Source organism: Amphiura filiformis, chromosome 9, assembly GCF_039555335.1.
Source record: "Amphiura filiformis chromosome 9, Afil_fr2py, whole genome shotgun sequence".
Classification (NCBI taxonomy): Eukaryota; Metazoa; Echinodermata; class Ophiuroidea; order Amphilepidida; family Amphiuridae; genus Amphiura; species Amphiura filiformis.
The window spans coordinates 51,587,926-51,602,096 of NC_092636.1; the positions used below are offsets into that span (position 1 = coordinate 51,587,926).

The 14,171-nt window shown below is 37.6% G+C and overlaps 1 protein-coding gene across 1 annotated transcript; it reads left to right on the forward strand.

Moving 5' to 3' along the window:
- The first annotated feature begins 1,328 nt into the window (after window positions 1-1,328).
- Window positions 1,329-13,341, forward strand: LOC140160134 (neuronal membrane glycoprotein M6-a-like). The gene is made up of 8 exons (XM_072183412.1): window positions 1,329-1,647; window positions 5,166-5,334; window positions 6,112-6,271; window positions 6,550-6,703; window positions 6,997-7,071; window positions 7,160-7,236; window positions 11,146-11,205; window positions 12,914-13,341. Exons 1-8 carry the CDS (start codon window positions 1,590-1,592, stop codon window positions 13,331-13,333), a joined length of 1,173 nt encoding a protein of 390 aa, XP_072039513.1. The 5' UTR covers window positions 1,329-1,589; the 3' UTR covers window positions 13,334-13,341.
- Window positions 13,342-14,171: the final 830 nt, after the last annotated feature.

Here is a 14,171-nt window from a genome sequence, read left to right on the forward strand (position 1 = left end):
TGTAATTATTAATATTGAAAGGAATACCAACTTTTAGGAAAAATTATCATTTTAGCCTTTCCATTCATTTTTTTTTATGTCAGCACAAGTGAAGTTGTTTTATTATAGAAAAGATTTCGCAGTGTTGCTTTGAGATTTGTTGCATAATTTTGTCCCGTTATACTTATTGACACTACGTGTATTTCTAAACCAATGGCCGATGTCTATAGTTCTAAATAAATAACTGTCACATAACACATTCAAGGCCGGGTTAATTATATGTTATTTTCGAGACTTCATAATCCAGGGTATTTGGCCGACATTATTTTGAGTAAAAATCGTTTTTTTAATCTTATTTGACATGTTTGACGACTATTTTGTTCTATTTTCGCACTTTGCCGCTTCTCGCGCATTTTGAAACAAAACAAAACAAAAACGGGACCTGTACTTTTCTTCGATACCTTAAATGTGTATGGTACCAGCTATCCAACATAAATTGGTAAATGTGAGCACCTACCCACTGTACATTAGCCAAGGGCCCCTTTTAGTTTGGACTACGGCCGGGCGCAGGGCTAGCCCCCGGGTCTATTAGCCTTAGATTTATTTGCATCCCTGAGAGCATTTTAACTTCCGCTGAACCAATGTAGAAGCGACTGGGAGAGCGATACAATCCGTAGTTGATGTAGATTGTGGAGTTAATAATTAACTAATTGGGTGTATTTTATTCCGTTTCATCTGCATTAGGAAGTGGTTATTGATGCCAGTCATTGTTGATATACCTAGATAACATTGATTTCAATATAAACGGAAATAATTATTTCAATGTTTGATGATTTCTTCTTGATAATGATGAGCACAATAATGATTTTATTGGGCTCTGGGTCGTGATTAGCAACGCCAAACATGCCAAATGAGAATATCAACACTCATTAACGAGCACCTTGCTGTTATTACTCATGCAATTTCAACAAAGAATCAAGACAAATTTATAAACAAACAAAAAAGACCAAGACAATTCTCATCTTATTCTTTTTTTCATATATCTGTGTATATAGCATGTTCCAAACTAAAAATGCCATTGCAAAACAAGTAAAACCATTAATAAAACTACTTACTCTCTACTCTCATTCTCATATTCTTTGGATGCTATTTTGAAAAACAATATGTAATATAAAAAATATTGATATAATTTTTAATATAAAAAAATGGCAAACTCTTGAGCAAAATGTTAATGTCCACATTCTATTCGCTATGACGAACGCTAATGTATATTTACTATAGGGGTCAAAAGTCGCTTGCAATATTTGTTAAAGCTATTTCATTTCATTTATCGCGGTATTCTGATGTTATGATGCACGTAATTATGGTATCTAAACCGTAACTACAAAATTTTAGTGAAATCGGTATTTCAAATTCGTCATTTTCCGCCAATTTACTTCATCTTCACACTGGTCCAATATGTAAGCGCAATAACATTTTGAATTCAAACATCATTCTGTAATATTGGAGTTACCAACCAGCAGTCACTACCGCCAAAAATTTAAAAGTATCGGGAATCGTGCAACTGACAATTTGCTCGGAAATAAAAGGACTTTATACATCAAAAGACAATGACGCGATCAAGGGCATCTTCGAGAGCATCAACGATTTCTGTGTTGGAGGACGATCGTAAGTACATCCATTAAAAAAAATATAAAAAACGGGTACATGCAACAAGAAATGGAATTTTTTGTTCTTTATGTGTGATCGAATTACATCACCATTGTTGTCTGTTTCACACGTCCATCTTCAACGGTATGGTACAAAGGTCGCATTTCACCAGCGATGATATAGTTCACCATTATATTAATATCTTTAATGGTTAAAACGAAAGAGTTGTCGGTTAGGTATGGTGTAGACTATGCCATAGTCGAATTTTGAGAAATTTAGAAATAGGCCTATCAATCTCGATATTATAATGTAATAAATCGTCTATAAACAAATCTAGTTGTAGGCATTCTAAGTGATCATTCATTTGTGTCCTGCCTTACTTTTGTTTTTTAATATTTTTTGAAAGAGGGCTCCCTTCATGCCTACCAGTGATTTTCTAGCAGTCTGTTTTATTTTGGAGAATTGCTCACGTTTTTTTTTCTTTTTTATTTCGTTACTCACGAAAAATACTTGGGTATCAAGCTAACAGAGGGCGTACGGTGACTGAATAGATCAGGAAAATCTATCAATTGTGCACACAATCGGAGTTTTAAATGCAAAGGTAATTCTGAATATGCACAATGGCAAGTGGACTACGGAGAAGTCTAGGTATGGTGATGAACTTGATTTATAATGCAATAGACGAAAATATAATATTTCCTTCTTGATATCGGATTTTTTGCCGTTGTATGTAAAATAGAATAGTTATTTTTTGATGTCTATCAAAATAATAAAAGTGTATCTTCAATTCTTATGTTAAATTTACCACAGCATGCATAGACGCAATTGTCTCTCTTCTATTTATTAATTTCAGGAACCACAAATAGTAAAACAAAATTCAGTTATTTCAGTAGAATGCAAAAATCTCCTCAGATCCATTGCAACTATCTTCATTACATCAATTCTATTGACAAAATATTGTTAATTTGTGAAAATTAGAATTAAATGTGGATGACCAGATTATAATTAAAGGAGGATGACCTGATTGACAGACTCGTTCCCCTTATCATTAACATCTTCCTGCCAGAGACACATTGGTACATGGTACTAATGCCAATCAGGTAATGTTTATAAGTCCGAAAAATGTATTGCAGGAGTCCAGATTGGTCTTGACCTATCTTGATCTATGCCGTCCACCCCAACTGGGGATTGAGTGGTGGCATCTGGCACAATGTCCCGCCAAACTGTTCTGTCGTCTATGGCTCTAAGGTAGGTAAACTCCTCCACCTGCAGAAGCTTAGTATTGGCGATTGTGATATTCAAATGGATGTCCTCTCTGCTTATGGCCTGGACTTCTGTTTTAGAGATATTCATTTTGAGTCTAAAAGCTGAGCTGCTTCGATGGACGAGGTTAACTAGTGTCTGGAGGTTTTCTTTACTATTGGCAATGAGTGCAATGTCATCTGCAAATCGTAGATTATTCATCACTTGTCCTTGGATAGTCATCTCTTGTATGATGTTAAAAAGCTGCGGTGAAATCACACATCCTTGGCGAACTCCACCCAGGGTAGTAAACCAATATGTTAGTTCCCTGTTTACTCTGACAGTACTTGCAGATTTCTTGTAGATGGCTTTCAGGAGACAGGTGATTTTGTTTGGGGAAACCAAAAAAGTCAAGTGCCTTCCAACGAACGTCCTTCCTGCCACACTGAGTCAAAGGCTTTTTCGAAGTCGACGTAGCAACAGAAAAGGCCCTTCCTCTTTTCAAAATGCTTCTCTACTATTTGTATGAGGGTGAAGAGTTGGTCTATAGTTGAACGCCTTGGTTTTAATCCTGGGATTCAAAAATGATTTCTTCAGTTCTTTTCATAATTTGGCGTTGGAGAATAAGGGTATAATTACTTTGCATCCATGGCTAAGCAAGCTGATCCCCGGTGGTTACTGCAGTCAAGCTTATCTTTCTTTTGTAAAAATGCGTGATAAGCTTCCCCCAATCATCTGGGAAAGTTTCGTTGTGCCATATTTTGGTGCATATGCAGGATTTCAATCCCTGCGCTCCCTGTTGCTTTGATTTCCTCAGCCGTGATATTGTCATATCCCGGGGCTTTCTCATCTGACAGCTTTTTAATGGCACTCTCAACTTCCTCCCGCAGTATGGCTGGTTCTATTATCATGATTATCAGCCTGATTATTGCAGCTAGGCAGCTGAGGGACACTTTGTGTTAGTTTCTCGTCTGTTGGGTTCTTCTTGTTGTTAAGTTCCTGAAAGTTTTCTTTCCACCTTTCCTTTACTTCTTTTGATTCAGTAAGAATGTGTCCTTCTTTACTTTTGACTGTTTGCATTTTGGTAGAGGCTTTTCTTGTTATTTTCTTGATGGTTGAGTACACTTCTTTTGACTTTGCAGCCTGATGTGCATTGTCAACTTTTTCTCATAGATCTTGGTCTCGGCACCCCTTGGCTTTTGTATATGCTTCTCTTGGTTGGATCCTTTATTTTCTCTTCCTTCACTCTACTTCGTTCATTGGCCAAATGAATGACTTTTTCACTAATCCATGTTTTTTTTTTGTGTCCTGTTTTTGTTGCCAAGGACTTTCTTTGATGTTTCGTTGAATGCTGTTTTAATTCCTATACCCACATAGTTTCAGTGTCTATGTCTGATTGCTCCAGCAGTGGGGCAAATCTTCCCCCTATTTCCACCTCATAGTTTCTCCTGTGTTCAGGGCTTTTTAGCCTGAAGATATCATAGTGTTTTGGCTAGTTTGGCTTCCTTTTGACATGGAATTTCAAGCATATATTTGTAATCACAAGTTGATGATCTGATCCACTAGGGAAGCTCCTCGCATTTGTTACTGAGGTCTTCCATTGGTTGTTGATCATAATGTAGGGCTATAGTCTATTTTGTTGTGGGTCATTTGGTCTGGCGACTCCCATGTCCACTGACATTTTGACTCTTGTTTGAACATTGTGTTTGTTATATACAATCATGTTTACTGCACAAAAGTTTAGCAGTTTTTCTCCTCGTTCATTTGTTTGTCCATAACCATGGTTTCCTATGACATTGTGTGCAATAACATACAACTTTTGCGTTTAGATCTCCCATAACAAGTAGGATATCATTTTTGGAGTTTAAACGGTAGTTTGCAGAAGATCATAGAATATAGCACCATTGGTCATTTTTTGGTAAGAGTGCGAGTTGTCCTATAGAGTAAAGAACTTCAAGAAACCTTGTCTTTTGGCATTTGTAATGTTTACACATGTCCCAACTTAAACATAAATGGAATCAGCCACATTCTTTGTGTTTGTCATGTCAACATAACAATTTTGACATAGGCTATTGTCATATGTCTCATATCCCTGGTCATATATATTCAGACCCCAATGGAGCTCCACGTTAAATGGCTAAAATAGCCTTCACTTTACCTTGTTATTGTGGCTCAAAATGGACAGAACCCTTTATTATTTTAAGCATGGAAATCGTACATTTCGGCTTTATAACTGCAATAATCTGTCTGTTCAATTAGCTTAATACACATTATTGTCTTTATGTTTACTTCAGCACATGGATGTTGTGCCAAATGTTGCCTTCGATTTCCATGGCCTTCAATCGTAGCCTTCATTATGCTTCTTGTCGGCACCGTATGTTTCTTGTCTTCTGTACACGTAGGAGCCGACAGAGCTAAACTATATATACAAGGGACGGATCTGGATTCCACACTCAGAGATTGGTGAGTAGCCTAAAATAGCAAGATTCATGAATAAATGCAAGACCAACTTTGTTGGGATTTGAACCCGTGTCCATATCTTTAATAAATGGCCAATTCTCATCGTCTCTGCCCATATCAAAGCAGCTATTAATGTTAATCATTTTTGGGTATAATTTTCTGCTAGCAACGCAACTCTATATTGTGTCTATCCTTAGATCATTCAATTATTGTTATGGCTTCCAATATAGTTAATGATTTTAGCGGCAACGTTTCTTTCACCCAGCTTATGGGACAGTATACACTAAAACATTGTTTAGCACTAACAGAAGACCCTAGCACCAATAAGTTTGCCGCTTCCGTACGTTTCTGAGTCAATGGTTGCACCAAACCACTCTTTGTAATCATGCGGCAATGCAAAGTGCGCTCTCCCCAAAAACGAGAAAAAAAACCCTGTTCGACGGGCGGACGGACTTTACGAGTTGGGTCGGTCGATCTTTATGCTTTAGTTGTCCAATGTCTCAAAAAGAATTCGACATGAAATATTTTATAACCGGGGAAAGATTAAAAATACATTTTGCGAAGAGTTTCTATCATCCAGAGTAACATTTCAGGTAATAGGGGATTCTTAAGCAGCTGCGTTTTTCACTTGTTGAATACTTTTGACTTTAAAAACATTTTTTGGCATTTAAGATTTGTAAAAATTTTTCATATATATCTGTCACGATATATTTAGGCCTTTATACATGATATAGATCGATTGGACATATTGTCTGAAATATAAATGTTTTATTTCCATAGGCTTGACGCCATAACGATTACTACGTATTGTGTGGTAGGATTAATGTTTGTAATTGCCATTATGCTGCTTGCAGTAGGCTGCCTAGCCACGGGTTCGACTCGCTCTTCATATATGTGCCGGTTTCGAACCAGGAAAAGTGGAAGATGCCAAACCAATGTGGTAAGTGCAAACCATAATCTTTTTATATGCAGTTGGCACGTAATGTGAAAATATTATACCTTCAAGTGCGATTGTATTGAACATAATTTTTCACCAGGTTCGCCGTCGCAAATAATAAAGGAGACAAGTAGAAAAAGTGATCCCGCCTGGGAATCGAACCCAAGACAACAGGTTTACGAGCATGCCACTGTTTTTCCATGCGATTGTATTAGTTGTTTAATATTTTGGTACATATCTTGGTACAATAACTGATCCAAACCCGCTCCTTTCTTCCACAGTTCCTTGTCATCAACTACGTTCTGTACCTGTGTTGGTTTGTAGCAACATGTCTTTCTATGGTACCACTAATATTCTTCCATGCCATGAAGAAGGGTGTATGTAGGGGATTCGATACGGAAGAAAGTCCAGTTTGTTTGGATTTTCGACAATGGGGTAAGTGTACTGTACTCACGCGCGCTCATCCAACCCATGGAACCCCATTGAAAGCGGGTGCCCCACAAACTTCTGCATTGAAATCGCAATGCTCCTTCTACGCTTCATATCATTGCTTCTGTACAAAGTTCTGCACATTCAAACCGAAACATCCATATCCTTGGATGAAAGTATGTTAGATAAAATGTCTTCTACAACCAATTTGTTGAAAAATTACTAATTAATGTTTTATTAAGTCGAAACTGCTCTCAGTCAATCTTTGCTAACTTGTTTTACATTTCTTATACATTAAGGTCTCCTGCCTTATGATAACCTGGAGTCAAGATCAAGAATTTGTGGCCAAAATTTAGAAGCTGTTTGTGAAGATAGTGAAAAATTACTAATTAATTTTTTATTAAGTCGAAACTGCTCTCAGTCAATCTTTGCTAATTTGTTTTACATTTCTTATACATTAAGGTCTCCTGCCTTATGATAACCTGGAGTCAAGATCAAGAATTTGTGGCCAAAATTTAGAAGCTGTTTGTGAAGATAGTGTAAGTATTAATTTATAGTTTCATTTTGTACTCAGTCCGCTAGCTAAAACTGGGGTTAAAGATCTGAAGGCAGTGACGTTGCTATTGTTCAAGATACAGCACTTAAAACTACCTACAAGACTTTGTTTTTATTTCCTTATACGAACCTCATTCTAGATCTATACCGTGTGTCGAAAGTCCGTTCCGCCTATATTCCGACTTCCCCTGGAGCATAACCTCAATATGGAAGTACCCCCTCTGTTTATTTGCCTTTGGGCTACTAGCTGCAATGAACCTTAAGGCTCATTGCAGCGAAAAAAATATGTCGGCCGTTGTTCTAGAATTTTAGAGCTAATTTTTTATGTTATGGCAGATTTAAAGGTCTGCAAACCTTGATTTTCAATGAAAAAACAACAATAACAGAGGTTTGCAGACTTTCGGAGGTTATCGACCATAAAAAGACAACAACTTCAAATAAATTGCTAAGTGACATTTATATTAATCCAAAACAATAACCAGTAACAAATTAATATCAAATTAATTGTGTAAGTTTAATTTCAAGCATGTTAAAATGGTTTTCCTATGGGGGAGGAACAGACTTATGGCACACCGTATATATTATCCGTTGATCTTGATCAGTTCTGCGGGCTCTTTCCAAGGGAATTTCTTTGTGCCACTGATACCTGAGTTGAGGAAGTCATATTAGCCTGCAATGTTTCCTACTCTCATATTCGTCATGACCCCCTATTTTCATGTTATATGTTCCATTTCTGTCTCTAGAACAATAATAATGTGTGATCTCATGCAATATATAAGAGAAAGATGAGACGTTTTGCATTTAAGTAGCTTAAGGGCTGGGGTATGAACGTTTGGACAGTATTTATTTTGGGACATTAGAGCACATCAGACATATCGAATTGCATTCTGAATACGAAGAATGTCATTCTGATATCAAATAATTTTGATTTTTGAAATTCGCAATTTAATACACATTTTATGGCAAATCATTAAAATTGATATTTTTGATATTTAACAGTACTTGAAGTAAACTTTATAAATCTGATGATTTATACTTAAAGTGTATGTAGGTGGGATGAAAAGCCGACGATCAATTGAAAATTTTGACCTTTCGTATTGAAGATATGGATTTTTTTTTTCAAAACACCTAATTTTTTTGGTCTTTTTGGGAAAAAAATTCCATATCTTCAATATGAAAGGTCAAAATTTTCAATTGACCGTCGGCTTTTTCCTCCCTGCTACATACACTTTAAGAATATATCATTAGATTTATATAATTTACTTCGAGGACTGTTATATATCAAAATTTGAAAAATATCAAATTTTTATAATTTGTCATAAAATTTGTATTATATTGTGATTTTAAAAAATGAAAATTATTTGATATCAGAAAGACATGCTTCGTATTCAGAATGCAATTCGATAGGTCTGAGGTGCTCTCATGTCCCACAAAAAATACTGTCGAAACGCAATAAACGCTCATTTTGGATCCCTTAAGCGAGTGAGAAATCCAAAGGGCAAGCTGGTGTATGCTTAATATTGCAAAAATGAAATTTGCAAATGCATCACCACACTCCCGAGTTTTATCGTAAGCAGTATTTTTCAACTCCCCAATAATATATCATGTTTACTTACTTACTTTATCCACCACTGTTGCCTTTCATAGCGTCGTGGGGGAAATGTAACCTTCTTTCCTGGGCGAGCCGGTTAGCCTCACTGCTCTCACTGCTACAATACAATACAATATTATTATACAATACAATACAATACAATACAATACAATAACGGAATTTATATAGCGCCTTAGCATAAGTATGTACAAAGCGCTTTACAATGACAAAAGTACAACTTACACTTCATCTTAGGCTACAATGTGCAACTTAACCGTAACATTACTCATGGTAATCCCATGTCTTGCGAGAACTTCCTTTATACTCCATCTGCCCACCTCGTCATTGGTCTTCCTCTAGCCCTAGTTCCTGTTGTTTTACTGTTATACATTCTTGCTGCAGGTTGGCTAGGGATCATTCGCATAAGGTTACCGAACCATCTAACTTGTTGTTTTGCAACATATTCTGTAACTCGTGTGGTGCTCACCATCCACCATCTTTCTAATATCCTCATTTCTGATTTTGTCCCTCCTTGACTTATTAAGCCGCTCTTCTTAGGCATCTCATTTCACAGGTGATGAGCTTTTGGGTTGTTCTTTCAGTGTTGAGAGTCGAAAAGGGCAGCTTGTAAAGAGTTTCTGATTCTAGTAAATATAGGTGCCGGGTTTGATTCCTGGTGGTGGAAAACTAGCTTGGATATTGACTGGGGGAAAGTTGTAATTTAATTTGCAGCATCTACCATGTCTACAGATTGAATTTAGACTTCCGCTCTAGCTCTATACATGGACATGGTGCACTTGGGGTAAGATATACCATGAGGCGACGTTCAAAACTATTAGCCGTTGGTCCATACTACAGAGCTATACTATTACTTACAGTTACATGTTTGGCACTGGTAGCAGCGAGTTGGGTTGGTCGATGAGTTTTTGCTTTGGTATCCATCGATATTGCAGGATGTGTAAGAAGTGGGCCTAGTTGGTAAATGATATTATTGGCTTTTTGACATCGTGTATCTATTTCTCTAGTGATACTTCCATCCTCAGAAAAGATACTTCCCAAGTACTTAAACTCCTTTGTCTGTTTTAGCTTGCTTGTGATGTCAATATCCTTGGGTCTCTGTTTTGGCTATGCTGACTTCATGCCATATTTCTCACATACTGCATTTAGTTTGTTGGTATGACCTTGAGGTCCTGCAGAGTCCTTGTGGATGAGGCTCTGGTCATCTGCAAAGAGAAGCTCATTTATTTTCTCCACAAGTTGGATTTGCTTCCTTGGCGATCTTGTCCATATAAATCAAGAAGAGCAGTGACGACAGCACACAGCCTTGGCGTACCCCTGATGTTACTGGGAACCACTTTGACTGGCCATTTCTGGTTCTCACCATACATTTGTTGTCTTTATATAGCGCTCTGACATTGTCTAGCAGTTGACCTCTTATACCATAGCCCTCCATTACAGCCCACAACTGTTCTCTGTCCACCCGGACAAAAGCCTTTTCATGGTCTTCGAACACCATGTGCAGTTCCTGGTTGAACTCGATACACTTTTCACATAATTGTCGTAGCGCGAAAATGGCACCTGTACATCCCCTGTTTTGTCTGAAGCCAACTTTGTGTCTCACTTAGTTGCAGCTCCACTAGGGGCGAATTCTGCTCTCTATGATCTTTGCAAAAATCTTGCCGGCAAGGATATGCCCCCTGTATTTTTCACAGTCACTCTTCCTTCTTACACTTTTGCCAGTCATATGGTGCTGCTCTCTCCTCCCATGCTGCATTGAAGACTCTGCTTCTGTTGTCATGGTTGTTATGTCGTCAGTACCTGCTGCTTTATTTTGGCACTTTCTTTCACAACAGCTCGAACTTCATCTTCCAAGATAGTTCCTCTTCATCATCTTCCTTTCGTCGGGTGTGATATTCCCATGATGTTGATTCTGTATCGTTCCATTGTTTCGATAATTTCTGGTTCTTTGTGGCCTAAGCCACTGACATTCAAATTGGCTATTCTTTCCATTGTTATAGTCCGAGGTCGTTTTCTGTTTCCAGGTCGTTGTTCGTTTGAATCTGTCCGTTTACATTTCCTTGAGCTACTTTGAGCGAGATTAAAATCCACTGTCGGCTTGCTGGGCCAGTCGCAGCTTCACCGCAGTCCTCGGGACCTCCGGTAATATTTCTGCTTGTTAGGCAGTTTGGTCATGTTTGATCATGTTTACTATTGACCTTATGTGGTTTTGAATTTTTTTGTTAAACTACATGTTTTTGGCATTGGTGTTACATTCATTAAAATATATGTTTGTTCGTTGCAGGCTCTCAGATATCTGTACTTCTTGGTGTTAGCATCCGCAATGCTCATCGTGATAGCTTTGGTATGTATATTTTTGTATAATTATGCTAAAGTTGAATTGTGAATGTCTCCTCCCTTAAACACAAACGAACGAACAAAACATTGTGTTGTGAATTAAAATGAGATAATCAGGCTCAATACAGGCTGTATCAAAATGATTGGTACCGGTCAGTGTTCATGTTTATTGACAAGCCTGCTGCCTGCAAATGCAACATTGGATCATATCGAAATTGCAACAATATAGAGTTGACATCCTTTCACAACATTTATCTACAATTAGGTGAATCGTATGTTGCATTTTGATGTGGTTGTCTTGTCTATAATCACTGAAAACTTCTTAGCAGTTTGATACACCATGTACATTAAGAAATACTTTTAAGTAGTGTTTGCTAGAACGTTAACATGATGGTTAACATTATCCCTCCCGGCAATTATTTTTTACACTATCAGATTCCTATTGCTGCCGGCCTCACAGGTACTCTGCTGCCCAGCTACTTGCTACTTTGTGGCTACTCTGGTGCAGTATCAGTGTATGTAATGATTCAATCTGCTTTGTCCTGTTTAAATTTTACATTAATTTAGGAGGCACACTCAGTATACTGTTGTCTAAGATATCTCCATTATGTGGATCCGATATCAACACACTGCACATCCGATGTGTGTACTCTAGAGTATCTACACCAGGCATTGAGTTTTGCAATGTGACAGGTGTGCTGTAAATCGCACGCCTGGATAACCTGAGGTGTGCTTTTAGGTGTGCTGCGGTAAATCGCACACCTAAATAAACCAAGGTGTGCTTTTTTCAAAACTGGTGTATGACTATGATTTCATTTTCAGCTAAAACTTAGCAATTGTGACAACATACATGTACTTTTTTTAAATGGCCATGGTAAAAGCTCTGGGGTAATGAATGGTGTATACTGCATAGATGTCCCTGGACTTTGGACTTATTGCTAGTGTCATTTGTAATTTTTTTTTTTTAATTAGTTTTTTTTTTTTTGGATTTAGAATGTCCCTAGAATGTCCCTGGAACTTTAGAATGTCCCTGGAATTTTTTTAATTTAAAAAAAAATTAAAAAGATTTTAAAAATTATAAATTCTTGTATAAAATAGGCAAATTTGTAAATTATGTTCACATAATAATCTATGAATGATTTTAAAATGCATTTGTTTTGTATGCTTCTTTACTTCATAAATAGGTTGTAATGTGAACATCAATTATAAATTTGCCTATTTTGAACATGAATTTATAATTTTTGAAATCTTTGTAATTTTTTTTCAAGTTTTAAAAAAATTTAAAATATTTCCAGGGACATTTTTAAGTTCCAGGGACATTCTGAATAAAAAATAAAAAAACTTAATTTTTTTTTTTTTTTTTTTTAGGTGTGCGAAAAATCGCACCCCTCGGCGTATTTTCAGGCGTGCGGCGCGTGCGAATCGCACTCGCACGCCTTAAAACTCAATCCCTGCTACACTGACGGTACTCTAGAGTACAAAAGGAGTAGCTGCGTGGCAGTGTACATCTTGGGCGACAGCAATAAGAATCTGGTAGTGTATGTGTGGACGCAGTAAGTGAAAAAAACGCACATTGCGTGTTCATGGTATTAAAAGCCTGACTGTCTGACATGTTTTGCACATTGTAAAAGATTAGATAATAGTCAAATTTTAGATGACATTATTTAAAATAGACCTATGGTTATATTTTATATTTTCTGTTACATTGGTTACAGGTGCAATTTCTCATCAACACAAGTGCCAATCATTCCCAAATTCGTGATCGATACAAACGCACACACGTATCACGTAATGCAGGAGCCTACAACTTCAGATCAAGTGAGCGAGAGAGTCTCTCCGCTGCCCAACGTAAACTCAAGAAACACGCAGGACGTACTAACATGCCTGTCAAGGCAGCCTTAAACGGGAGTCAGAGTATACACGGCAGTATGCATGGTAGTTTGCACGGAAGTAATCAATGGATTGATAGACCCTCGCCGCATACGTATGGTCCAGATCCGACGACGTCATCTTTTGGTTTGGATCCTTTGGACACTTTAGAAAGGGCAAGTGATAGTCAGGAAATGAACAGTATATCAGGATTGCACCAGGCCTCATCGAGGGAACCAGTGTATTACCACGAATACCAAATTTAAATGGACATCATTTTCACCAGATATGCCCTATAACTATATGTAGCACATGAGTGGCCGAAGGGGTGGTATACCCCTGATGGTTGGCCCGTGGTACCTCAACTTTTGTTACCTATATAGTAATTGTATAGAGTCGTGTTACGGCTATCCTCGCATGTGTAGAAGGAATTAGTCCACTCCCATTTCCGTCACCCTGCCCTGAACTCCACGCCTTACGACCACCTATCCTTTGGTTCATTCAACATTCCCATTTTCTTTTTCCTTTTGGTCCTGTATACTGTGTCTATCATACGTCCGAAAGTCCTCAATATGTGACCAGTCCTATCCGTTTCTGCCCCATGTATATATATTTGGCTTATCAATCTTCTGCCTCTTCGGTCAACTTTCATCATCTTCAGGATGTCTGACATCAGCTTATATTAATTCACACATCTCTCTCTGTCAAAAGCTTTCTCAAAGTCTACAAAACAAACATGTACTTGACAGTACTTCATTCCCGCACTTCATTGTTCCAGAGCTTTCCAGGCTTCTCTCGTTGAAGATCCAATCGCTTCCCTGATGCCACGGCCTTGCCTTAAGCCAAAACTGGGTTTTTTCTAAAAGTCTTATAGCCATTGATTCCTCACTGTGGGTAAGGAAGGATTCGCAGAATAATCTTTGATGCATGCTGTACCACTGTTATAATAGACGGACATATTATCAGGCACTACATTTATCAAGCAGACTCGTGCAGAAACTTGGGATTTACATTATGTACATAGTGGTCCAAATGAAAGTACTACATACACTCCCAATTATTTTAACAACGTTTGATGTCAGTAGATGTGGCGCAAACTCAATG